The sequence below is a fragment of the Xiphophorus maculatus genome, chromosome 6, assembly GCF_002775205.1.
Source record: "Xiphophorus maculatus strain JP 163 A chromosome 6, X_maculatus-5.0-male, whole genome shotgun sequence".
NCBI classification, from domain to species: Eukaryota; Metazoa; Chordata; class Actinopteri; order Cyprinodontiformes; family Poeciliidae; genus Xiphophorus; species Xiphophorus maculatus.
In genome coordinates, this window is record NC_036448.1 from 14,027,358 (window position 1) to 14,054,395 (window position 27,038).

The window sequence follows — 27,038 nt, forward strand, 5'->3', positions numbered from 1 at the left end:
TGTGGGTCAAAAGTGACCCACTAGCATGTTTTCTGACTTGAAATTTTATGACTTTTTCTAAATTGATCCCATCATTAGAAAATGTAATACGTTTTTTTGTTTACATTTCCATGTGGGCTGTACACCACTAGGGTATACAAGGATTGTCTTATGGGTCATTTTGACCTGTGAATTAAAAAAAACATTTAAAACGCCAGAAAAAGAGTTCAAAGGCCACACACAAATCCTCTCTAATACACACACACACGCATGCACGCCTGTACCCCTCGTTCCCCCCCACACACATGCACATACACGCGCATATGAAAGAAATTAGATTGGTGTACGAATTGAACTTGCATTTTACCTGCACTCTCAATCTGCAGCTAACCCCTCACATCAAGCTGCCAAACACAACAAAAAACAATCTCAGCCAAATAAATAAGGTATAGAGAATATGGCCCTGCTACAGACGGACGACCTGTCCAGGATGTACACCACCTCTCGCCCGAAATGTTTGTGGGAGATAGGCACCAGCACCCCTCCCGACTCCACTAGGGACAAGGGTTTAGAAAATGGATGGATGGAAATGGATAGAGGATATGAAGGGATGGAATGTGTTGGAATATGAGTACCCCCAGTTGGTTTCTTGCTAAAGCCATGAGTAGATGTTTCACTGCCCAACAGGTGCTATGTTGTACATTTGCACATACTGTTCATGGAATCTTCAGTATAAGATGTTGAACAAATTATTGTGCTGAAGATGTTCAAGGTAGGAGATTCTTCATATGGTGAAGAACATCTTCACTCTATCTTGACGCTATGAAGATGTTCTTCACCAAAACGTTCAACACAACAAACATGTTGTGTTCAACATTTTGTGTTCAACATAAGATGTTAAGCATAGGATGTTCTTCATATTATGTTGAAGATGTTCAACATAAGAGCATCTTCATCACATAGGGATGTTCTTCATCTTAAGTTCAACACCTTATGTTGAACAGAAAATGTTCTTCATCTTGTGTTGAGGATGCTCAGCATAAGAACACCTTCATCTTATGTTGAACATATATAAGTTTGCATGATGTTCAGCATCTTATCTTGTTCAACATAAGATGCTGAACTTGTTCAACATCAACATAAGAGCTGATGTTGAAAGTTGTTCACAGAATCAAGCAACATTTTACTTAAAAAAATGGCACCTTTTAAATTTCGTTGTTCTTGTGACAATGACAATAAAGATTTATCTCAACATTTGGTATTGTTGTTTTACGAGCGGTCTCATTATAATTTTTTGTTAAAAAAAATAAAAGAATGAGCTTTACAAAAAATTCCAAATTGTTGACTTTTTTTCCCTTTCAGTATAATTAATTCAGAAGTAATTACTTCACACTTATAGAATTACGATTTAAAAACCTTTACTGCGTAAAAGAGAACTGTTATGACACTTGGTTTGAGGTAAAAAAAAAAATACTGTTGATCATCTTTTTGTATTATGTCACAAAAACACATGTTAACGTACAGTACCGCGGCTCACCACTAGGTGGGGGTGAAGCCCTGTCCTGATTTGTCTCGGCACTGAGACACAGCAAAAAGACCACAGTCTCACCAAGTATTTTTGGTCTAGTTTCAATTCAACTCATAAATTGAGTTGAATTGATGAATAACAGATTGTTTCATCATGCAAAATAGATTTTAGATTTAAAATTCAATTAATTTGCTTTATTTTAGGGTTTGGGCAGGGTGGGTCATTTTTGACCTGTAAAAAAAGGGGAGTAAACAGAATGTTAAGATCGCACAAAGGTGAAATGTGTGTGGTTTATTAAATGCATCATAAAATTGTTACATTTGGAAATCATTAATTTAATTTGAATTGATAGTTTTACTTTGCTCACTTTAGAATATTTCAGAATTTTCTTCGTAGGTCTTCCATAATCAAAATGACTAACACGATCAAACAGAGCCACACTTCTGCTTGGTCAACCTGCAATGTTTGTCCCACGCACTACCTTTATTAAAGTAAAGCTCAAGATTTATTTTCTCCATCCAAAACAAAATAAAGGTCTAGGAATAGTCTATATTTCAGAACTAAAAACAAAAGTTTAGTTCTGAAATAAAGTTTAAAGAGGACTGTAGGCAGATATTCCTACAATCTGACAGATTTGGAAAATGTTTGCAAAGTAAGAAGATTGGAGTATTTTGAAAATCTGGTCTTCAGTGAAGTAAGGAAAATAGGTTAAAAGGTCAACACCTTTGTAATAGAGGTCATCAATTAAGTTTATTTGCATAGCACATTTCAGAGCGCTACAGCATTTTAATCAGTATCAAGAACCAACCGTCTCAGAGACAGTTTTTACCCGATAGCAATAACAAAACTAAATGCAATCAAAAACAACCATTAATCATCATGAATGATGTATGTGAGAATGTGGCTATTATTATTTACTAGTTTTTTGGGGGGGCGGGGGGGGGGGGGGGGGGGGGGGGGGGGCAGTTATTTATTTCTTACATTATGTGTGAATTGTGAGAGTTATTTTTTTGTTTTTAAACATATGCACTGACTGATGGCACTTTTTAAATTTCGTTTTTGTGACAATGACAATAAAGATTTATCTTTATATGTTAACTTTTGAGACAGTTATGAGTCTCTTTCTGAGGAAGGAGGGAGTTCTGGATATTTGTGGCAAAATATGAACACCATTTACAGTGGCAGTAGTAAAAAATACGTCTTTGCACTGTGCCCAATCTGGCACTCCCCAACTTTACAATTTACCCTCTGCTTCCATCTAGTGGATGACAAAGTGCAGTTAGAATAAAAGCTGAATAAACTATATTTAGTTATATCAAGAGCAATACTTAAAGGAAAACTATCAAAGTAATATATACACATTTAAAATAAGTTTTATACTAGTTAGCAATATGTGCCAATATCTCTAAAAGTCCCAAGTCACCAATTTGAGAACACTCAACCTTACATCAAATTAGTCTGGGGGAAAAAAAACAAAACAAAACTCAATCAGAAATTACACTCTATTTAGAAAGTGTGTCCCTTTGTAAAAGTAACCATTGTTGACCACCTGGATATTTGAAAAAACAAACCATTTAAAATGATAAATGGCTTGTACAGCACTTTATCAAGTCCAGAGGACACCAAAGCAGTGAACACCAGTCATTCATGCACACATTGACATACTGATGGTGGCAAATTACTGGCCTATAGCCCAGGCCTACAACCCACGAGAGGCAAGGCTCCATGCACCCGCACTACTGGGCCCGCCGAGTACCACCACCAGGCATGGTGGGTGCAGTGTCGTCAGTTACTTGGAGCACTATATGCAAGTAATTTATAATTTGACTGGGTGCCCACTATCCCACCAAGTGGTTGATCATCATGAAGGTTTTAAGCTTTACCTTTGGCAAAGTTACAAGAACTGATTGTAGTCTGATTAAATTTCCATAGACTATACTCTTTTCACCTCAACAAAAATGTCCAACTTGACCCATGCCATACAGAGACTTTAGTTTTCATTTCAGTTTCAAACTGAAATAACCCTGGTGGGAAAAAAAGAAATAAACCTACACATTGTACAATCAGCAACCAAAGACATGAGTCCCTTTTATTTTAAACATTTATTTCAACTTTTCAAAGCTAACCTTGATAAAACATGTCCTGAAAATGTTGCTCATCTGGAAGAAGAGGTAGGCAGACGATAGGATACCACTTTGCAGGAGTATCATGAGGAGTCTGGGTAGTGGCAGGATCTTGTATTATGCAGGGAGCCGTTTGTCCAGGCACTGGACATTTCCCTTGAGGACAAGGAAAGATGGGAGGAAATTCTGGAAGCTGAGGCCAGTATGGCCAAAGGAGCTCTGGATTAAAAGGAATCTGGGGATAAAGGACTTTCGGCTCTTCAGTGGGAGGAGGAGCTGTTGGAGGTGGATAAGGGAATGGGTAGAAGGGGAAACGTTGAAAAAGATCATCTGCTGCTTGAAGATAATAGAAGTCAAAGGGCCCCACGGGAGGAACCACGGGCCCCACGGGAGGAACCACGGGGCCCACAGGCCCCACGGGCGGAACCACGGGGCCCACGAGAGGAACCATGGGCCCCACAGGCCCCACGGGAGGAACCACGGGCCCCACGGGAGGAACTACGGGGCCCACAGGCCCCACGGGCGGAACCACGGGGCCCACAGGCCCCACGGGCGGAACCACGGGGCCCACAGGCCCCAGGGACCCCAGAGGAGGAACCATGGGCCCCACGGGCGGAACCACGGGGCCCACAGGCCCCACGGGAGGAACCACAGGGCCCGTATGTTCGGGACACAGCAGGGACAGTGGATGGCCTTGCCAGAGTAGAGGGAGTATGTGATTTCCACCCTGGAAAACAAGACAGAACGTTAGTTTAGGAAGAGTTACTTTATTCCTGTTTGCATTTTGCAGTATCTGCATTAAACGAGTTTGAAGATGGCCCTTTATAGTGGTATAAGCAAAATATAGCAAGACATGCATGACTGTCACATTTAACGGCTTGAGGTACCTGCTGAATTATGTTGCAACCTTTAAATGGAACAATCAGAATGAATGTTATTGAAGTTCCATATATCCTGTAGCCACATCTTGGAGGAACCGTGGACAGAGGTATTGGGGGTTCATTTGCTGTAGGCGTAGAGAAGTTACATCAGTATGCAGTTCTGTTTATGCATATTAAAACTGAAAAATTACTACCTTGCACCACTGAAAGTTGTGAAGCCTCTGTTCCAAGTGACCTGAACTTCATGTGATCATCAAAACAATGCAGATATGCCCCCAAGTGCTCCCATAACTCCTTGGAGGCTTCATCCACATCCATCTCCTGGGACCAGCCTATAATAGCAAAGGAAAACTCAAATTTGTCACTTGTTTTTAAAGCATAGAGGCTACACAGTTATGGTCCTCTAAAACCTGAGGTCCTGACAAATGTAGTAACTCATGAAGCAAGTGTAGCAAACCACTGTGCTCGGCCTGGTTTAACCACACGAGTTTGAACATGCAAACTACCTATTGGTTAATTTAGTTAAGTGAATCATGCAGTGTCAACTAGTGTTTCAGGGTAACACAGCACAACTTATTATTTACCCACACCATAAAGTCCTTCACTAAACAAAAACGATGAATATCTTTCAAGAATTCTCTGCTTCTCAAATGTACTCGACATTATAGCAGCAGCAACACTATTAGCACATACCTGCGAAGTCTGCCTGATAATCAGATTCGTCATCCAACGATTCATTAAATGACGACTTTCTGTCGATATCCGAGCTCTCGAAAACTTTCCCAAGCACAATTTTTCCTTCTTGGACAACAGCTGTGGGAGAATGGACATCCTCTCTCTTCGCCACTGGCCTCTGAGCTTTCCTCAGTCGACGGCAGTCCGCAAGCGGCACCATACAACACATTAGAAAAACAGCTGCAACCAAGCAGACTGAGGGATGGTCCTTCCGTCCCACACCCATTGTTTTCTGCTGCCTAACTATTGTGCAGCAGTACTGTCACCTGCTATTTAACCCTTAATTAATTGGCCACTTAAACCCAGTGTGGCAGGTGCTGCAGCAGTCAATGAAATGTCGCGAGACCTGCTGCACTGTAATTAGCTGAATAGTTTACAGCTTAGCAGAGGTAGGTGGAGTTACATCTCCGTCCAGTTGATGGCGGTAATGCACAAAGTCTGTAAACTGCCATAAAATGCAACAGAAGAAGAAGAAGAAGAAGAGGCAGGTGGAGTGACCAGACATTGAACTCCAGCCCAGCAGGAATACTTCAATATATTTCTATTGAAATAATGGGAGACGGTAGTGTTGATAGCCAAGATGAACCTGGGAATTCAACGTCTTCACCAATGCCTGGTGTCACCCTACACGTTGATCTCCTAAAACAAAACTTTCTCCACAATCTTTATGCTGCTGTTCAAAGACTTCTGAAAGTTGGTGGAGATGACTGATAGTGACAAAGCCTTCATACATGGGTGCCTTAAAAATGGCTAATGTGTGAAGGTCAGATTCCAGTATACTGTGGTTGCATCCCAGTGAACTAGAAAACCTTTGAAACTCCTGAAGATTTATTACACAGTGGTATAGTTCAGGTGTCATCTGGACATTTTGATCACCTAAAGCTGAGGTGAACAAAAGTTCACCTTCTCAGAATACCACAAGATTATATTTCTGATCAAGAAATGGGCATCTACTGAAAAGAATGTCCATGTTCTGCGCAGTACACCCATTCATGAACTACATCAGTGCAGCGTAAGCCTCTGCTAAGTAAAGCCCACGTCGATCATATTCAACCATGAATCTGGCTTTGGTGTTTGAGGTAGAACATCTACGGAACGTGGTTCATATTCAATAATCTGAATGTGAATATGGTTCATAATAATTTACCATTGTATTTTTGCCAAATCCTAACAATTTTTCTGGTTATTTAATGCAACAACTATAGCATACTCTTCCAACTCCCCAGGCCTGATTTTCTATATTTGACCACACATGGGGCTCCCTGAACCTTTAGATCTCGATATCTAACCTGATTTGCCTAGCCTATTCAAAAGGGAACAAAAATGCTTCCTAACCGCATTAGCATGAACACAAGGGAGATCAGATCGCTTTCATCTGTAAACCACAGATGGTTTACTGAGACATTAAGATGCATGACTAACAGTATCAACGTGATTACACATTGACAAATGCATATAGAAATTGATTTCATAAATTCTGATTTGCAGAAAAATGCCCATGATTAAGTTCATGCCAGCATCTTCTTACATGACTGAAGTATGGAGGAATTTACCTGACCTCTCAGCTTCTCTCCTGACTGCAACAACTTATTTAAATTATTCCAGAGACATGCTTAAATGTTTATAAAAAAAAAAACAAACAAAAAAAACATTTAGATGTTAATCTGCCCTCCTTTTTGTTTCCACATTTAGGCAAGGAAATATACAGAAAAGGGAAAAAATAATCAATCTACACAAGTGAGATAAATTAATTGGTCTTTTTAAATCTATCATAAATGGAAACACTTTAACCCAGCTTCACACAGAAATTGTTACAATGTTTTATTAATATTCATAGCTTCCTCCAACATATGTAAATATAAAAATTATTCAGAAATCTTTCCAAGACATGGTCTTAATGGCATTTTCACAACAATTATTACAGATCTTAATTGGTTTATTTTTGATACGGTTACCTACATCTCTGACAGGTACACTTAGAATTCTACATATGGCTCGTTGGTACAAATAACATTTTTTTTTTCCCCATTCACAAAAGTCAATTAAATGAAACAGGTTAAAGACTACAGTAATCAATGTTAAATCTCCCTTCAGTGGACCACTAATTGTCTGGATGAAATCAGCAGTAGTATGGATAGTACAAGAACATAACAGAACAGCCTAAACTGTTGCCATGGATCCCGCTCTGGCGTCAGGGGCAGGACGTCTCTACGGAGCGCGGTGAAGAGTGATGGGGGCATCCAGTCTGTGCCAGCAGTTCTCATGCCTTCAGCGCAGACCTTCATAAACATCACTTCACAGCTCAGAGAGAAGCCCACCTCGAACCTGGAGACAGACAGAGTCGGTGTGGGTTACACGTTTCACCTCGTCAAAATTGACCTAAAATAAAAGAAATTCAGAAGAAACGTACAAGGAGGGGCTTTCAGCTCCAGCCAGGATTTGAAAAGTAGGGTTAGGAGTGGTGATGCGTTCTTGTGTTCATGTGAACATTCATCTTCATCTCGTTGTCCAGGATTTGCACGAGTTGTTGCATGGAGGGGAGGTGACCCGACTCTAGTTTCGACCACACTGGCACGTCTATGAAAACAAGACTTTGAATGAGGCTGAATTTTTCTTATGCTTGGAGCAGCAGCACAATAACAAGTAATAAATGTTGGTTACATGTAGCTCCACACGTCAAATATAATAATGCATTTTCACCAATAAAAGTCTGTTAACATCGCACAGTCGAACAAGAAGTTAAGTTTATTCTCTGAAGCCATGCTGGAAAAGAAATGCTCACCGTTTAATGTGATTTCAAACGCTCCTGTTGACATTAACTGGTTTTCAATCATATTGCTGAAGAAGAACACCATCATGCAGGCATATATCTGACAAGAAGAACAAAGATTGGGTTAAAAAGTCTGAACAAAAAAGTTAACATGAGATATGTTCGTTTTGACCGGGCAGGCATTAGAGAAAATACCCTACCCTAACCCTGAAAGTAATAGAGGAACAAATCAGTGGATTTGTTCATTCAGAAGGCTTGATAAATCGATGGAATAAGAAAAGCTTCTTTTCTATACTATTTTATCAGATTTGGACTGATTTGTTCATGTCTAACAGAGTGAAACCTTCTTTCACAAAACGCTCTCCTGATTGCATTAGAGCATCTGGTGTCATCAGTGAAGCTGACCTCAGATTTATTAGTACCTGGTCAAAGCAGATTTTTGATACGTTTCTCTATATCTATATCTGATGCAATGTTTACAGGTTATTACCCACAACAGATACCAAATACTGTCGCTATCAAACTTACATTTTTATTGCATATGAAAGGAAAACTAACTACAGAATATTGTGATGCAACACACTCTGATGGGAATATCAATGGCTCTGGGGAAATCAATCTAAGCAATAGTGAACCTTAAAAACATGCAGAGCTCTGCTAGAGAGCATAAAATGAAATCGTGGGACCTTTGGTTTTCTTACAAGTGCACATGTACACTCTGACACCATTTTTCTCCAATTCTAAATACAACCCAAGTGATTTCTGTAATAGCGCAAAACCCCCCAAAAACAAACAAAAAAACACAACAGTGCAGCTGAGTCAAATGGCAGCATCCCCCCCAACCAACCTTAAGTGTGTGACTTTAAAATGAAACAGAAATCCTCACCTTATTTTGCTGGCCCCACTCCCAGATTCCTGGGGCTTGAACACCAAAGAGAGCAAATGGGTCCCTGCCGATTATGATCAGTCCGATCACCAGCAGTTTGAACATAGACAGGAAGGACGCAACATGTCTGTGGAAATAAGATCCGATTTCATCAGAAACAGAACACAACGCACACTGGGATGATGTTATATCCAACGCTTGAACAATCAGGAAATATGGGCAAAATGTCTGTCCTACATGCGGACAGTCTCTCTGCCATTTATTCATTTACATCATTGAGGGGTGAGTGAACTGAAAGTTACTCAAACTTCCCTATTCTCCATTTAAACAAGTTCTTTTCTTAATGTTGCCAATGTTTGGTATTGCTACATCAACCACTGGAAGCCCTACTTGGACCACAGCCATGTGCTGGAAGCCCTGAACTCTGCACACATATTCCTCTACACTGTATGCAAGAGCTCTGTTACAGCGTTTTATGAGTAACCTGCGTGGATCATTACCTCATGCCATTCTGTGCTGGAATGCACAGCCAGCATATCTTCTATGATTGATAACTCCATGCATTTTCTTTTTTTTTTTAAATGTGGGGTAGACAAAAAGTAGAAGAGCATCAGTCATGTCTATGAAGAAAATATAAAAATGTTTTTTTTGTGTGTGTGTAAACGCCTCAATAAAAGTAACTTGAAGGACTTTTAAGTTTAAGCAAAAAAAAAAAAACATTCCATTTCGTATAGTAAATGAGTAAAGTCATGTTTTCTAGTTGACCAAACTTTAAAGAATAAAAGAGTTAATTTATAGCTATGAGACCAACCCTGAAAGCGTACAATCTGAGCTTAACTAAAGCTGGACTCTACAATCTGTGCAACTTCTAACATTTAAAAGCAGAACTGGTAAAACAAAAACCTATCTGAAGGAATATCTTTTTCTTGCTGTAACATACGCAAGCGACAAACTTCACAAGAATTCGAAGAAATGATGTCTGGAACATTTGAAGCATGTGACAAGATATTTAGGAGAGTCGCCTCTCTTACATGTAGCCAATCTCTTGTGTGCTCATTAAGTCAACCAGATGAAGACCCAGGAGTCTCGGTAGCACACCCTGCTGGACTGTACACCAGAGGCTGCATAAAACCAGCCTCCCATCAATGCAAATATAGTGCAACTCTAATGGGACCGAGGTTTCACAGAGTCTGACTTTGATTCTTCCAATGTATTTCTTGAAATAAGAGAAACTTTGTGAAGTAAGCAATAGAACCAATAAAAATCTATTGATTAGTATTAAGGATTCAACCAGTGATGATCAAGCACAAATTAGCTAAAACAAATTAATTATTCATAAGTTTATTAACTTTAGTGGTTTAATCCAAAATGTAAAACAAATAGACCCATTACATACATTCCATGCCACAGGCTGAAAACCTCTAGGTCACAGTGATGTGGTAATTCATCTAATTGCCAAACAAATACTGAGTCCATATACTTTAGAGAACATCACAATCTACATAACAAATAAAGTTCACTGCTTAAACAGAATTGCTGAATCTACATTTCATTACTATTCTCATTTATTGAGGCACCTGCTAATCAGCTGAAATCAGAAAAGGCAGGGTACATACCACTGCATCCCGATACCAGCTGATGATTAAAAAGCACATTCCAGATCCAAATCTGCAACCGATGACATTTAGCCATCTGTTACGCGTGATAATAGCAAATGAGTATCCAAGGCAACTTTAGTTTGTTAAACAAATTATACCTGATCCTGGGCTGGACTTAATCCACATGTAAGCCGCTAGACCAGTGGTTCCCAAAGTGTGGGGCGCATCCCCTAGCAAAGGAGGCACAGTGCCATTACAGGCGTGGGAAGTAGTATGGATGAATGAAAAAAAAAACAGTTACACAAAAGTGTTTCACTGTAAAGATGGTTTGTAGTGTGTTTTGTTGCAACCTGAAGTGTGAAATAAACTTCAGTGGAGTTTGAAAACAAAATATGTGTATAAGTTTATGGTTGAACGATGTGTGTGCCCAGTTGATTTTCTTTTTTCTGTTGTGGGGGGGATTTTATTGTAATCCATAGGGGGGCCCAGAAGAAAATCTTTGGGAACCACTGCGCTAGACAATGGCTGTCCCTTACCGATAGATGGGTATAGGAAGGTAGTTCTCCCCTTCAATGCGGATGTCTGGGTACCGCTGGTACAAGGCCTGCGTGTACTCCTCAAACACCCGCTTGTACCCTCAGGAAATGCTGCAGAAGGAAAGGAGAACAGGTTGTACAACTGGAAAAACAGAATTTAAGTAGCCAAAACAACATAATTATCAGCATTTCCTGAAAGACAGTACTTTCAGGATAAAATGGCTTTTTTTTTTAATCCCGAGCAGCTGAATGCCATAAAAAGATTTTCTCTTTTCTTCCAAACATATTGTGGAGTCTGAGGCACATTTCACATGTTCCTGAGTTACCGGCACCAACAAGTGATTTCCTTCCTGATCTTCCACAAATTCAGTCATTTAAATAAATGGCCCTTTTCATCAAATGAATGAACAATAACAGAGATTAAGAACAATGCTCAAGTATAACAGAGTTCAGAACTTTCCTCATGTTTTTCTTTCTGCAGTCAGATATTTAACTGCAGTGAGTTTTTACTTCTAAACACCTGTGGAATCTGAACATTTTATTGACCCATAGTCTCACCAATGTGCACAACATTAAATTTTTTTCCCCAATTCAAATAAACAGATGTTGCTCTCTCTGCATAACCTTCCTCCACTCGGTTTTGAAAGTAATCTTAACAAGTTAATCTTGGCATAACTTGTTGCAACTTGTTTCTCTTATTGAGAATATATGCAATGCAGTCGAGGGTCTGCTTATGCTCATCAAGACTGTCAAAAATCATAATTTGAAATTCATTAAAAACACGTTTTCTCTGCTTGTTAAAACTTTCTAAGTGATGAGTTGTTCTGAACAATGGCATCAACTCCTGTCATATTTGCTCAGATCAGAGGTATTTTATGCATCATTATACCAACTTGATGTGCCGAGTATATTTTATATATATATATATATATATATATATATATATATATATATATATATATGAATAAAATAAAAAGAGTAAAAACACCAACCAGGTGAAATTGTGTCCAAGTATAACACCGTGTAAATAATGCAAATCAATAGTCAGTTTTTCTAACTTCCTGTTTTGTTTGTCCCATTTGATGTTTCTATACAAACAGCTTTACTGAGAAATGAAGTTTCACAATCTAGACAGACTTGTTTCAGGCATGTAACACAAAGCACTGTCAGAGGTAAAAGTAAAGTGGAAACCCTTCTACTAACACACATTTGTACAATACTTTAATATTGATAGTCATGATGGATTTGAATAGAACCATGTTGTCATTTTTCATAATGTTTAATCTCTGTTTAATTACATTAGCATAGTCGGTACAGAAAGTGTACCAACATCTTCACCACTAAAATATTTAATCTTTTATAAAAAAAAACTTTTTTTTTTTATAAAAGATTAAATAACCAAGTAACCAAAGTTAACTTGCTTTACAAATGAACCAAGTTCAACTAGGAAATGTTTCTTGGGTCTAATTTGCATTATGTTTACATATCAACACTGCTGCTTGTTAATCTTTTATTCAGCGGCACGGAGACTTGCTTTGGCCGTCTTCGTTTGAGGTTCAGTGAGGAATTTTATACCTGTGCGATTCAAACCAAAAGTTTTGAATCGCACAGGTTCACTCACCTTCGGAATGTAGTATGTACCTTAGGTAAAACATGTCTGTCTAATCCACAGACACTAGGGCGATTCTTAGAGGATTTAACATGTTTCACTGCGGAAGTGGAGCCATGTTTCCGATGTGTGCGGAAGCTGTCAAATATTTTACTTTCACGAATTTTGTTTCGGCGTTTCTGTAAGAACACATGGTAGCGGACGCCCTCCTTAGTTACCGTTTTTCACCTGCACACAAACTGACATCTTATTTGCTTGTGTCCGTACGGCGATGTTAGCTGGCTTCTTTTAGCTAGCTTGCAATGACTCGCCAGATTTCTTTTCTCGTCGTCCGCTTACCAGATCTGAAACTTAAGCAGAGGTCCCGTAGCAAACTGCATCTTCATCTTCTTTATGCCGCTAGTGTCACCAGCCGTGGAGCAGCACAGCGAGAAAACCCCCAAAACGAGGAGCGAAAAGCGCAACCACTTCATGGCCGCACGGTCCACGGTTGCTTACTTCTGCTCTGAGTTAATCTGTAATCTTTTTCCCCCTACTGCTTAAACCCCGCCTTTGCTTCTTACTCGCGACAATCATTCGGGTGGTCAGAACGCACAGAGCACCCCCTATTGGTCTGGTTGTGGATATCACCTTTCAACGCTATAGACCCTTTTCACAGTGACGTCAGACAATGGCCGCCATAACTCAAAACTGGGTATCTTTACTTCCGGTGTGATTTTGCCTTGGGAACCAAGCTGAAAACTTCCCGCATTCTCATAATCCTAAGGATATAATAAAAGGTAAGTTTAATAATAACAGCATTTAAGTGTTAGATAGCTGTTACTAATCATTGTAAATTCACCATTCTCTATCTGTGTATAAAATAAACAGCCTCCGATCGGAGAGTAAACCACCTAGCAGCAGCTTTAGCCACATTTAGGAAAAATATACTCTCTGTCAGCGCAAAAAACGCAACCGGTGAATCATTATTTTTTATAAGTTTAGAAAAAACAAGACAAAAGCCACAAATAACAGTTGGGCTTGACGATATTTCTGTTTTTCCAGCAACAAAATGCGCATCTCCATGCACTGTTCATGTTTCTGTCACTGCTAACTGTCACAGAGTCTCTCCCAAAGACGCAAAGAAGGAATAAAAATAAATACACAAGAAAATATTAATGTGCAATGATTTGGATAAATAACTTTAATCTGATTACTGGATTTGAAATACGAACTCGTTAGATTATTCGTTACCGAAAAAGTGGTCCGATTAAAGGCATTACAAAGCATCGGCGGCACCGGACATCTCTGCTTATAACAAACAAATCCCTATTTTATGGGATGAGTGGCAACTCCAGTCTATAATTTAATAATCTGATCAAGATTAGAGCCTAAAACGTTATAGTTCAAAAACAGTAAAAAGTTCTGGTTAAGGAACAGTTATGTCACGTAGTTAGCTAGCTAACAAAATTCACTAATGCTAAGCTAACGGTTACGCAAAACAAAAATACCTACCTTCATAGTCAAACAGGTATTGTTCGGTGAAGAATTTGTAGCCTTTGTCTAATTTAGATTTTTTTGTCAGAGAGAACTGGTTTGCAAATCGTGATATATCTTCAAATCTTATTTTAGGCAAATGTTTTAGAGACTGTGTAAACTCCATGCTCCGGTGATCTGTCTGATCAACATATGCTGTCAGATTTATACATCTCTCTCTCTCTCTCTCTCTCTCTCTCTCTCTCTCTCTCTCTCTCTCTCTCTCTCTCTCTCTCTCTCTCTCTATATATATATATATATATATATATATATATGAAATAGACAACTTTATCATTACTTACTATGTACACCGGAACTAAGGATACACAGCTTCGAGCCAAAACGGAAGTTGTGTGACGTCATGTGAAAAGGGTCTATTGTGAGCCCCGAGTGCTCTGCAATGCTTTTAATGGACGTTTTCTTTTTAAAGTATTCGTGATTTTAGTTTAAGATTTATTAGACGTGGATTGCGTTTATCTTGTAAACTCTCAAAGTCCCTTCATTTAACAATTATCTTCACAATCCTCCTCACCCTTGGAACAGCACTTCATAATGGCCTTGCAATAGCTGAAAATGTTCTTAAAATTAATAAAAACTTTTCAGCATGGTTTGGTCACATAAGCTTACATAACCTTATTTTCATCAATTAAAAAAAGAAAAATCAAAATATCAGTTAAGGTGTTATTTTTATGTCTTAAGTAGTTATTTTAGATGTAACTAGAAACAATGTACTGTCAAGTTGTATCTTTGTCTTCTGTCTTATAAAGCTCATTTTAGTGCATTTTGTTACTGACAAAACGTATTAAAAATCTGTAGAATTCAATTCAGTATTGCGCAAAAGTATTAAGACACCCTTTTCTCACAACTGTCGTAGATTTAGGCATTCTTGGTTTTGTTACTTTATTGACAAAGTGACCCAAGAAATCTCAAAGTTCCAACAATAACTTCATTCTCCCGAGTTATCAGTGCACTCTAACAATTATTGCAACAATTTAATATTGAGGTACATTTAGGAGCTAGACTTGAGTCTTCAACTTGTGCAGTTCAAGTCACGTTTCAAGGAAGAGTAGAAATTGTAGGAAGAAACACCTTGATGATAGTGTTTTTTGAGGTGCAATTTAAAATTAGATATTAATATATATCATATGAGCTATTTCAATAAAAGGTACACAGCTACAAAGTGGCAAAAATGTAATTGCAAACTATTGTAACAGTAAGGTATGTTTCTTGCTGGTTCATTCTTTTAAGCATGTCTATTTTTTCATACATTTACTTTAAAGTTAAATATTTACTTTGAAATTAAACATTAATTTCATTTTATCCTAAAAGACTATGCACAAAGAACTAGCCAAAATCCAAATTATTCACAGTATTGGAAAGCAAATGAGAAAATATATCTTACTTTAATTCAAAATATTTACCGATATCAGTTTAACATCTGCCCGTGGAGTAAAAAGCTTTTTATTTAATATTCTGCAGAATAAATCTTATATTTGCTGTAGTTTGCATGTAAGAACTGCAAATTCTGGATTTCTAAAACCATGCCATTATTGTTTTTTTTCTCTCTTTTTAATGTTAGTGTTGAATTTTATTTAACAAAACATGCATTACAATAAAAACAACTGAAAAAACCAATTCATCTCTCTGCAGGAATATCTGGCTTTTCAGAGGTTCAGCCTGGCCATGCTCTCCTTTACCACAGCAGACTGCAGAGCCAGAACTGAGTCTGCAAACAAAAACAAATGTATGCACTTCAAATTTTGTGGTCATTGGTAATCGTTAAAAAAAATAATAATAATAAATAAATACTGGAAACACCTAATCAGAAAAAGACGAGTCAAATCCTGTACAAACCCAATAACTTCCTGGAGTAATCCACAAGCTCAGGAAGCCCTTCCTCAATGTTGTATGAGATTTTGTCCATTTCCTTAACAACTTCATTTGCTCTCTGAAAAACAGAACATAAAAAAATGAATAAATAAATTTTTCTTAAAAAAAAAAAAAAAGATAAGAAAAACTACCTTCAGCTGTCCATAGACTTTTTCTTCCAACTCTGTAACCTGAGATATGATGTCCAGCACGCTGGCATCAACAGAAGAATCCTGTTTTAAAAAAACCAGTTCATTAATACATTCGAAAAAAGTACATCATTAAGTTCATGATTTTGGGTGTTGTGATGCAATGCACCTCTTCAGAAGAACTGTTTATTGGCTCCTTCCCCTTCTGTGCTGTAACTTTCGAGTTAGCATTCAGCTCCTTCACTCTGCCAAAGAAACAGAAATGTTTAAAGTTGTAATAGATCAGATGTTGAAAAGAGTTTTCATTGAAAGGATGACTAAAATGACAAAAAGCAAGTTGTTGGTCATCAGTTTGAAACGGCAACTGGCAATAGGGAATCACTTCTCTTGAAGGATGGTCTGACTGATTTTGATTAAAAAGCAAAAACAAAACATATTCATCACAAAACTAATTTAGAAAAGGCTCTAGATTAAGCTTTTTGAAAAAAAACAGATCTCTTCTACTTTTCAGATGAAGTTAGAAAATAAGGATATATCACTGTGTTGAAGAATAACTCAGAATGGCTTGTTCTTGAATAGCGCTTTATGAAGTTCAGCTTTATCAACAAAAAAGCTAGAATTTTTTTTGTCACTCCTAAAACCAAACAATTATAAAGATGCAGCTATGTAAATCATTGTGTCATTTTGAAGAGTGACAAACATCTCAGTCATTTTGAAACACAAACATTCACTTAGAATTTATGGCATGCATGTGTACTATGGGCAAGGTTTACATATGGTACAATAAAAAAAATTAGGACCCTAGAAGAACACAAGAATGGCAGGACAGACAGGTAGGGGAGGCAGGACAGGGAAAGAATGAGAGACGGACAAGAAAGATAGGTGGGTAAATAGGGAGGAATAAAAGTCAAGTAATTATAGTATTAAGAAAGGAAGGACACAGGAGAAGGAAGTATACTAGTAAGAAAAGATGCAGAAGATATTTAAATTATTGTATAGACAAACTCTAAAAATGCATACTTTTTCCCTAGTCTTTACTTTTATTCGTGCATGTCCAGAAAACTACTAGAAATCAATTTCCAAATCTTTCTGGATTACATCTGATTTATTTTTGCTAAAGCATAAAACTGCCTTCTGAGCATTCTTCAAGAGTTCTGATTCCATACTTCATTGTTAGGACACGACACACCGTCTCTGTACCTGTCTGCGTAGCGAAGTGTATTCATTGTGTATTCGCATGAGGCCATGCCTGGAGACACCATGGCAATCTGAAATGGAGAGTGGAATATAAACATGTTCATTTTAGAAAACAAAAACTTGTACACAAACAAAGATGAACACAAAGACAACTGGAGGAGGTTAGGTGAGTCTCCATACCATGCAGGTTCTGGACTTTTCTCCAATGAAGGAATCCCTGAGCACTTTGGTCAATGTACTCATCCGAAAAGGAATGTGATCACTGTTCTTCCCCAGAGAGCGAATACACTCCTACAAAACACACATGAGAGAAGCTTTAACGTTGCTCCACCTGAATATAATTTTTTTTCCAAAGTTTATCTGACCCTAACTTATGGTTTCAGAGAAAAGTTCTTTCTGCAGGACGAGCACGTTTCACGCTTTTTACCTTGAGAGCCAACAAGCTGCGGTTGATCTCGGACGTCTCCACCAGAGTGCTGCGATCGTTGCTGCTGACGTCCGTGCCACGCTCGTTTCCCGCCAAATCGACCAATGAGAATTTGCCGTGCAAAGTGGCAGCACGGTTATTGCACCGCAGGACAATCTGCAGGATGGCGTGGGAGCGGGAGGAGTTTGCGTTGGCTGAGGTCTGCCCTGATGTTCTGAACAGGTAGATGTAGAGGAACGACTTGGATTAGTTTTATTACAAGACACAAAGATGAGTGTCAAAATAGCAATATTTATTGGCCATTCATACTAAAAATCTAGAGTCAGAACTTGCTCCAATCTCCACAAGTTAAAGGCTGTATTTGTAGAGATTTAATCCAATTTGTGGGCCATTATGAGTAATGATCATTTTAAAAATAAGTGAAAAAATACAATTCCTGCCTATTTCCTACTATATGAGGTTACCCATCTCATACCTGCATGCGCTTCCTGTCTGTATAATCTTGATGACGTCTTCTGCTGAGAAGACACAGACCTCCTCCAGTCCCACCACCTGAACCTGTTGCCGGTCATCCTCTAAGACACGCAGCTTGGCCTTCTTGTTCAGCAGATCATACACCTGAATCGAAACAGGAAAACGTTTCTACGGGGAGAACCCAAACAAGCTGATTTCAGAGTGACTCGTGCTTCATGAGAGCTCCTTCTTACTTTGCCATTATAAATCTCGAAGAAGCTCACGTAGACGCACAGATCCTGATTAGCAAACCTCCTGTGGTTGAGATTGGTGAAAACATCCTGGGCTGAAATATGAAACATTATTAATACAAATGTAGACCAAATATGGGGCACCCTCAACATTTACTGGCATTTAAAAGAAAAAAAAATCTACCTGTAGATTTTTTTCCTTTACACAAGTAAGGATCTCTCTTTTTTTAATTCAAGATGCCCTTTAGCAAGCCCTGTGAGAGTGCATGAGACCCCCAACAATGTAAGGTGCAGGAATACATATCTATTAAACATTCTCTATATGTCGTTCTGAAATGGTCCCTGTGCTATTAAACAGATTTATCTATAAGAGCTTTCTTAAAGAGACCTGATGTTGAAGATAGCTCTTCAGCAGTTGTACAAATATGGTTATCAACTCTGTATATCAACCCAGGGTTACTGACTGTCGTCTTACTCTAGCTGCACTTATTCTACATGAACATACACATTTGATGACAGAACGAACCTGGCTAAAAGTTGGATTTTTCCTCATTGTGAGACAATGCAACAACAACAACACAAAAACAAATAAAAGATGAATTTATAGTAAGCCCTTCTACACATCTTTACCAGGTGTGCAAATAAATGAAAAGGACGCTGTGTAAGGTTAGCTGAATCACTTCCGTTTGATCTGCATTTTCAAAACACTACATATTTAAAATAATCTACATTCAACTGTTCACAGAGAAAGTAATAAATTGTAGTTTCACCTGCTAAGGCATAGATTCCTCTAGCACTGTTCTGCTGCTTCCCTGTGAAGTCACCTCCCATTGTCTACGAAGATTTAGGAAAAGAAAAATCCATTCTGAATTGAAAAATTGACTTAAGCACAATCTTAAAACTTGTAGGGTACACAGAGGCTTACATGGGTCTTGCCACTTCCAGTCTGGCCATAGGCAAAGCAAGTTGCCATGCAACCTTGAAAAATGGACTGCACCAAAGGTTTGGCAGTGAACCTGAAAGAAAAACAAATAGAAACTCAAAAATTAGAAGAAGAAAAAAAAAACGCACTTTAATAAATATTTACTTAAGTTGCAAACTTTTGTTTACTATTGCTTGTGGATATACAGCACAGTAAAATGTTATTTACTGTTCAACAAACATATTAAACTGAAAGAATTAATCTTTAGTTTGAAATAACAGACTTTAAATTATTTTAGGTGACAAACCGAATGTATTATTTAATATTTACATGTAGACCAGCTCGTTGGTAGCATTCTCATCAAAGGAGTAGTCAAAGTGGAAGACCTGGTTCTCCAAGTACTTGGTCAGATCCACTTTTTGCTTTGGCTCATGGACCAGTAATGTACCTTTGCCAGGAACGGACACCACATCAATCTCCTTCTTGTTACACTCTAAAAAACACAAAAGTAAAAATTAACTTTGGGTTCCTCTGTTTATTCCATTATAATAATTTGGCACCGTCCCATTAAACATTTTCAACACACCCTGCTTGTTTAGAGGCCGTTTGCGAACACACACACAAATCTTGTGAGGCTCAATCTGTGAAAGTAAACCAGCGATTAAGGAAGTGGAGTAAAAACCGTACAAGTAGAAAACAGCCTCAAACACAGAACACTATCTCTGTGTCAGAACTCACCGGGTCAGCAGTGGTTATTGGCAATATTTCCAAGGTTTCTCTAAAATCCTGGATCATCTCATAGAACTTCTGATTTGGTCGAGATGACTCTCCAAACTAAACCAAAGGGAAATTAGTGTTTGATATTTAACTTTAGACAAACAAATTGGTTAAAATAGATTTTCTCCCCCAACCTTTCCCTTCTTGGGCTGCATGTCAAAGGGCTTCATGACACTGGAAATCCTTTTGTTGCTTTTGTTTGTTTCCTGAGGAGTCACAGATTTTCTTCTGCCTGCAATGCAGAGATGTGGGGATCATCATCATTATTATGTTATTGTACAGAGTAGTCTATGTACAATTAGACCTGTAACAAATTTTTCAGGACGATAAATTGGTCCAGGACTTATTGCAATAAACAGTAACATTGTTTTGAGACCAGTTTCAAGTAATATAATAGTAATAATGGCATTAAAATGCAAGAACACACTCTCAAATATCAATAAACTTTAAATTCTAATAAATATTTAAACACTGGAACCAGAAGACATTTGGAATATCCAAGATAGATAATGAAAACAGAAACAACAAACAAAATTAATTACAGAGTCTCTGTAAGCAAAATTGTCTTTCAAAAAAGAGATCAAATCACCAGACTGAATACCTGTATTGTTCCGTTTTGGTAAAAAAAAAAAAAAAAAGGAAAGAAAAATACAATAAATCAAGCAAATGAACATTATTGAGTTTCTTTTAATTTATCATAACATATATTAATTGATTTACTGTTTATTGTGACAGGCCTATGTACAATAACCTACCCATCTAATAGTTTTATGGGTAAGAATTACTGACCTCTTGCTGAAGGCAGAGAAGGCATTCTGTCAGGCTCGTTTTCTTTGACCGACTCATCAACAGGAGGCAGCGGCTGTGGTAGTTTGGCTTCATTTCCTCTCCGCACCTTAGAAGGGGGAGCTGCACAAAGAAAGAAAGAATGGAATTTATAAAAGATATTTGATTTTTATTACTGAAATAAGTAAACCACTGAAATGTGGAAGCATACAGTTAAAACGAATACAGATTACACAAAAATACTTAAATGACATCTAATACAAAACAGAGCCAGTACACATCCCTAAAAACAATAACTTTATATCCAAAGAAACAAGTCGGTTGTCTAGATATGGAATGTTTTCAAACAGAAGGTATTTTGGGGGATCACTTCTAACCAGAGCTGGTAGACTGCGCTGATTGGGTCATTTCAGAACAGATTGTCTCTGACTTCCCCTGCGAGGTCGCCATGCTTGTTGCCACTGGTGACACCACAGGTGCTGGTGTCTGGAACAAACATGTCTGCCGTGTCTGAGACCGTAAGGTAACTAAGAGAAAGAGAAATCCAAGAGGGAAAAAAAGCAATACGTTTTAATAAGCCAATTTTTGTGTATAACCAACTGATCAAGATTGTTATATTCTAAATACGTAATCACAGCTAAAGCATGGCAATTTAAACAGTACTGTAAAATTTGTGACTAAGGCAGCAGAACATGAAAGGAACAAAGGCTCAGAAGTTGATGTAAAAAAAAAAAAGGTGTTTAGCGTCACCACAATTAATTCCGTTCTTCCAAGCTTCTACCACACAATTTTCCTCCCAGAATAGTGAGAATAAACTGGCTTCAAATTGTGCTGCATGCCCAGCATACCCACAACACCCATGTCTTATAAAAATAAAGCAAAGATTTAGTCCTCAACAGAACTGAGGAAAGCCCTCCCAGGATTGTTATTGTGATTTTTTTTTTGTATCATTTCCTTTCTTTAAAGAAAGAAAAGTGACGGTTGCCAACCTGACTCCTCGTTATTTTGGGCCGATGGAGCAGAGACTTTGGGATAAAACAAAGTCTAAATTCAGTAATTTAGGTGAAAATTACTGAAAGTACCGTAATCTGAGAGACAAACTGGATCATTGATTACATACAGGAGGAAGGAGCAGGGATACGGGATGAGCGAAGTCGGCCCTCATACTTCTGTGAAAGAAATACAGACAAAAAAAGTTTCTTTTAGGAATTACTTATTTTGTTCAAACATGCGTTATCCTTTTTTGAATTTGTACTTTTTATGCATCCTCTCTTTCTGCACAATTATATTGGCTGAAACAGTAAGATGGAAATATTTGAAGGTATTGGTGTTGATACACTGATGTTTATCTGCATGTTACATTCATGCATATATATACACATAAATACATATATAAAAATGAATGAAAGCACAAAACATAATTTTAGTTGTGCAGTTTTTTTTTTAGATATATGAATAAATATACACATTATCACTTGCCTTGTCAGGAGCAGCAGAGGGCAGTTCAGCAGCTCTGGTGGCAGCATTTACATGGTCCAAAAGCTCTGGATTTAAATGGCATAACTCACTAATCTCAATCTGAAATACAAAAAAAAACTTACATGCAGACTGTCTTTAAAGAAAATAGTTGTTCAGCACAAAGCTTAATCCTTCTATTAACTTGCATTAATGCCTGGCATTAAAACAGAAATTCTAATTCCTGCTCAAACTGTTCCCTGCACAATCATAATGTAGAAAACTTGTCATTTTCTGCACAATTCACACTGGGAAAAAAAATGTCAACAACTCAGTTTTCAGGAATATGCTGTGGGTTAACCTTAAGAGTAATGAGAACAATCATTTGAGAGTGCCTAATCACTGAACGGCAGCCTTTATTCACATTTATTTACCAACTCCAAACAAGGAAATGATACACACAATCAAAAAATTGTGGAACAAATAGTGTTGTCAGTTATAAAAGTGTACATTTCTTTTCCAAAAATGTTTTAATCAAAACATGGAGATGCCTCCTGCAATACTCCTTTATCTTAAAATGAAAAATAATATCATATTAAGCAACATATACATTATAGGTGTTTACGAGGTGATTTTCCAAGACATTAATTTAAAACACTGGATTTTCTCCCTGAGAAACGATGTGCAAGTACATAAATGAAAAGCATTATATGACTATGATGCAGATTTTTATGCATTTTCCCAGGCGTACCAAATGAGACAGCGTTTTAACTTCTACTTCTTGAACTGCATCATATATAGCAAGAAAGATAAGACGTAAAGTTATCAATTTCTGCATAAATCCTATGTAGATAATTTATTTTTCTTCTCGAAGAAAAATATGCTTTATAGATATCATTTGTCATGTTTTTATAAACATCTTGTGAAATATTTGTTCAATAAAAAAAACAGCTCAAAAACATTCAGATTGTTTTCCCAGTATTTCAACTACCACTCACTTTAACTACACACAAAACGTAATTCTGAAATTGTTACTTTAAGCTTGATCTTTTGTTAAATGAAATGACTAACCTCCTTCCCTCGGCTCATTTTCCTCTCCTGCCACTCAACCATTGCCGTAGACTTGAAGGTATCAACGGATTTAACGGTGGCTGAATGGATTCGACCTGGGTGACGAACCAACAAGCCGAAGACCAGCTTACGGTTAAGATTTAGCACACAGTATATCGCGTAAAAAAATCAAATATACAAACTCACCATCACTGCGACTGATCTGAACAGAAAGCCCAACTAAACGTCTGTAAAGATTCGTGTCCATCTTTGTTTCTTTTTGCTGTCGAAGGGGGAAAAGAGTCAAATGGACCTGCGTTAGCGTTTGGGCTAACAAGCTAGCTCGTGGTACTATGAAGTGGTCGGTGTAAAACTAATAGAAATAACCGTCTTTAAACATATCGCTACCCTATCATTAAACGAATAATCTTTTAAATCGGTTAATTATTCATTTGGCTGAAAGGAAATAGCCCTCACCTGGGACAACACAGTACACCGCCAAAGATTCAAACAAGCGTTATTTCCTACCGTCCAGGCGCCTGATTGGCTTATATCATTACGTAGTAGATAGCATTCTTCTTCTTTGGCTATTTTGAAAAAAAAAAAAAAAAAAGTCAGAGATACCTATAGCGCCATTTCCTGGATTCTTTGGGAAGTACGCAAATGAAAGCACTAATCTTAAAAACACACAATAATAACAAACGTGCTCATTTGAATCACAGATTATGTAACGTCTGACACTATTTAAAGATATAGTGTCTTCAAATATATATATATATATATATATATATATATATATATATATATATATATATATATATATATGTGTGTATATATATATATATATATATATATATATATATATATATATATATATATATATATATATATATATATATATATATATATATATATATATATATATATATATATATATATATACTCAAACAATGGTTTGACATAATGAGCTCTGATGACCATTTGATACTGAAATAAGCTTGTTTTATTGAAACAGATGCAGCTAAAGAACAGGTATGTATAGAGTGATACATATCAGTCTTTGTTTTTAATCATATTTTGCCCTTTGTAAGATTGCTCAAACACTAGCTAGATATCTTGCTTGATCTGTAGTAGTATTGGTATTGAGAAAGTTGTTGCTTTCACTTTCATAGAGAATTTAAGGAGATTTATTTCCAGTTTGAATAAAAGCAGGTTTTCAGGACCTCTTAAAAAGATCTGTGTCAAAATATTTCACCTGCTTGTCTAGAAACCTAATAAACATTTCAAGACATGAACTGCTGTCTCAGATATTTCAGCTGTAAGGACTGTTTTTCTGCAACACCCTATAGTTGTGGCCAAATCCTCCTAAATGCTCATCCATTTGGCCTATACAGTATTTCATCCATGTGAAAACAGGAATCCTGTGTTTGTGTTTGTCCACATGCTGTCTCTGTCTTCCCACACCTTCTGCAAACCAGTCCTTTGTGACATCAACAAGCAGGGACAGCTGGAGAATGACCCAATCTGCAGTTCAGCCTTTGCCTTCAGGGTGGGACCCCCCTCCCCACCAAAAGCTCCTTTACTCCACACCCTCAGCCTCCAAGCCTCCTAATTCTACTATACACAAGCCTGACTTGTGTATACACATTCCCCCTCAAGCGAACGCTGACACATGACAAATCAAAGTTCTAATAAACAGCTTGTGCTATAAGCAATTTTCCCGCCGCCACCAAGGGATGAAAAATAAATAAATCCCTGTTGGTCGACTGTCCGGGCCATTTGGTGGGTCTGTCTGCCGGCGACTGGGTGGCCCAGGGCTGCTTGGTGTGAGGCCTGGGACGGAGCCACAACTGTTTCCTGTGGGCAGCCCAACCCCCAGAACTTCTCCACAACTGGCTTAGTGGGTGGCATTCCCCTCCTCCTGTTCCTGTCACCCCCCAAAAACTCCGACAACCCCCGCCCCCCATAGCTCTTTTCCTCCAGGCACCTCCCCCTGTTCCCCTTCAGTCAGATGGTCCATCATTTTCACAGCCTGCGTTCAGCACTTCCACAGTGGTGCATCACATCAGATTGTATTTAAACTAAGTGCAAGTCGGAACTTTTTGAATGGATACATTGAAATTCAGCAATTTCATAAAGAATGCTTATTGTAATTACATTTGTCAGGCCTTACAAAGTAAACTGGATACATTCTCAAAAATCTCTATAAAACGGCATTTCAGGAGTCTTGGTACAAACCCCGAACTACCTGTCTAGCAAGTGAAAGACTAATCTTATTATAATTTCATTATAGTATTAATGAGTTTGACTCTTTGACTTTTCGACATCCGTTTTTCCATATCTGCCTGAAATCAGACTAGTGTCTTGGTGTTCTTTTGTTTGTTTTGATCCCATTTGCTAGCTTTCTATTTCCTAGTGGTTTTTGATGACACAGGTATGGGGGGTGTTTGACATGGCATATGGACAGCAACACCAGAGGGCAGCACCATGAGGCAAAAAAATCCCAAAACATGTTACCTCCACTCTGAGCAAGTCTTCTATTCCCAGTTTGCAGGTCCAGTCATCTCCCTGAAGTGTTTACAGTTTAGCTACTGTGAGAACAGAGCTCTGCTAGAGATAGAAGTTTTGCAATTAAAAAGCTGTTTCCATTCTCTTAAAGAAGTTTGAACTGTGTTTCATAATCTTTAGGTCAAAGCTAACATTAACTTTGTTAATAAGTAATTAACAAAGACACAGAGTACAAAAGACACGAGACCAAACCAGCCAGCAGAGCTGAATACAGAAAAAAAGCCTTTTGATGCAATGTAGTAACTGTTCAATGTTTCACTGAATGCTGTTCACACTTAAATACTTTTTGACATATTGATGAAGTGCTATGTTCTGGATAACACATTCCTGATGCTCTAGGTCCAGAGATGTTCTGTTCATGGAAATACAAGTTCAATCTTTCGCTTACTTTAGAGTCACTCCATTTCTGATAATCCAAACACTGCTGATTTATTTTGTTTTCTATTACATTAGTAACCCACTTAATATTGCAGTTATTTCAACCAAATACTTCTGAACTTTTATTTTATTTTTGGTTTTTCATAAAAAAAAAAAAAATTCTGAATATTTGATAGAAATAATTTCACACACAACCTTCATGATGGGCCTTCTCCTACACAAACACAGTGCATGTTTGTACACAGTTATCTCTGTTAGGCATTGGTTTGTTCAAATATGTTTAACACAGAAAAAAAGGATCAGCATACACATTGAAGGTTGGCCAAGTCTCCATAGCCTCTACACAAGAGCTGAGCTGGGAGAGGAGTGTAGTCACAAGAAGAGAGCATTTAGAGGTGTCAGTTCCTCAGGTGGCTGATCGGAGGAATGGGGTGTTGGAGAGGAATGTGGGGGGGTGGAGGGGCGACTTGTATCTGTTGGCCCCAAGTCTGTTTAACTGTCCCCATTTTTCCATCTGGGCAAAAGCATATTTTCTCAGCGTAAAGAAAATCGGCAGAGGCCAAGGCTCTGTTCCCCCTGCGCAGATCAAATAAACA

General features: G+C 37.9%; 3 protein-coding genes across 3 annotated transcripts; all 3 read right to left on the minus strand.

Moving 5' to 3' along the window:
• Window positions 1–3,565: 3,565 nt before the first annotated feature.
• LOC111608966 (formin-like protein 3) lies at window positions 3,566–5,597 on the minus strand. The gene is made up of 4 exons (XM_023335905.1): window positions 5,205–5,597; window positions 4,706–4,843; window positions 4,518–4,636; window positions 3,566–4,357 (listed from the first exon to the last, which is right to left on the minus strand). The coding sequence occupies exons 1-4, from the start codon at window positions 5,470–5,472 to the stop codon at window positions 3,629–3,631; spliced, it is 1,254 nt and encodes a 417-aa protein (XP_023191673.1). The 5' UTR covers window positions 5,473–5,597; the 3' UTR covers window positions 3,566–3,628.
• Window positions 5,598–7,052: 1,455 nt separating this feature from the next.
• On the minus strand, window positions 7,053–13,193 carry LOC102238184 (thioredoxin reductase-like selenoprotein T1a). The gene is made up of 6 exons (XM_005795989.3): window positions 12,985–13,193; window positions 11,037–11,147; window positions 8,903–9,029; window positions 8,029–8,116; window positions 7,657–7,823; window positions 7,053–7,571 (listed from the first exon to the last, which is right to left on the minus strand). The coding sequence occupies exons 1-5, from the start codon at window positions 13,116–13,118 to the stop codon at window positions 7,699–7,701; spliced, it is 585 nt and encodes a 194-aa protein (XP_005796046.2). The 5' UTR covers window positions 13,119–13,193; the 3' UTR covers window positions 7,053–7,571; window positions 7,657–7,698.
• Window positions 13,194–15,605: 2,412 nt separating this feature from the next.
• LOC102217401 (kinesin-like protein KIF2C) lies at window positions 15,606–24,034 on the minus strand. Its single transcript, XM_023334933.1, has 23 exons — window positions 23,974–24,034; window positions 23,704–23,779; window positions 23,518–23,612; window positions 22,471–22,569; window positions 22,112–22,160; window positions 21,981–22,016; window positions 21,369–21,518; window positions 20,995–21,114; window positions 20,340–20,437; window positions 20,167–20,262; window positions 20,015–20,069; window positions 19,759–19,921; window positions 19,432–19,522; window positions 19,277–19,340; window positions 18,510–18,601; window positions 18,278–18,420; window positions 17,803–18,016; window positions 17,556–17,666; window positions 17,379–17,446; window positions 16,348–16,423; window positions 16,182–16,262; window positions 16,015–16,108; window positions 15,606–15,886 (listed from the first exon to the last, which is right to left on the minus strand). The coding sequence occupies exons 2-23, from the start codon at window positions 23,762–23,764 to the stop codon at window positions 15,825–15,827; spliced, it is 2,118 nt and encodes a 705-aa protein (XP_023190701.1). The 5' UTR covers window positions 23,765–23,779; window positions 23,974–24,034; the 3' UTR covers window positions 15,606–15,824.
• Between the last annotated feature and the right edge of the window lie 3,004 nt (window positions 24,035–27,038).

What these genes read in the sequence shown, in the direction of transcription:
- LOC111608966 (XM_023335905.1), bottom strand. Translation starts at nt 5,472, where the DNA reads ATGGGTGTGGGACGGAAGGACCATCCCTCAGTCTGCTTGGTTGCAGCT. An exon ending in TTATCAGGCAGACTTCGCAG is followed by an intron (nt 4,844 to 5,204) that starts GTATGTGCTAAT and finishes TTGCTATTATAG; the next exon opens with GCTGGTCCCAGGAGATGGAT. An exon ending in ACAACTTTCAGTGGTGCAAG is followed by an intron (nt 4,637 to 4,705) that starts GTAGTAATTTTT and finishes CTACGCCTACAG; the next exon opens with CAAATGAACCCCCAATACCT.
- LOC102217401 (XM_023334933.1), bottom strand. Translation starts at nt 23,764, where the DNA reads ATGGACACGAATCTTTACAGACGTTTAGTTGGGCTTTCTGTTCAGATC. An exon ending in TGCAGCCCAAGAAGGGAAAG is followed by an intron (nt 20,263 to 20,339) that starts GTTGGGGGAGAA and finishes CCTTTGGTTTAG; the next exon opens with TTTGGAGAGTCATCTCGACC. An exon ending in AAGTCTATGGACAGCTGAAG is followed by an intron (nt 16,109 to 16,181) that starts GTAGTTTTTCTT and finishes TCTGTTTTTCAG; the next exon opens with AGAGCAAATGAAGTTGTTAA.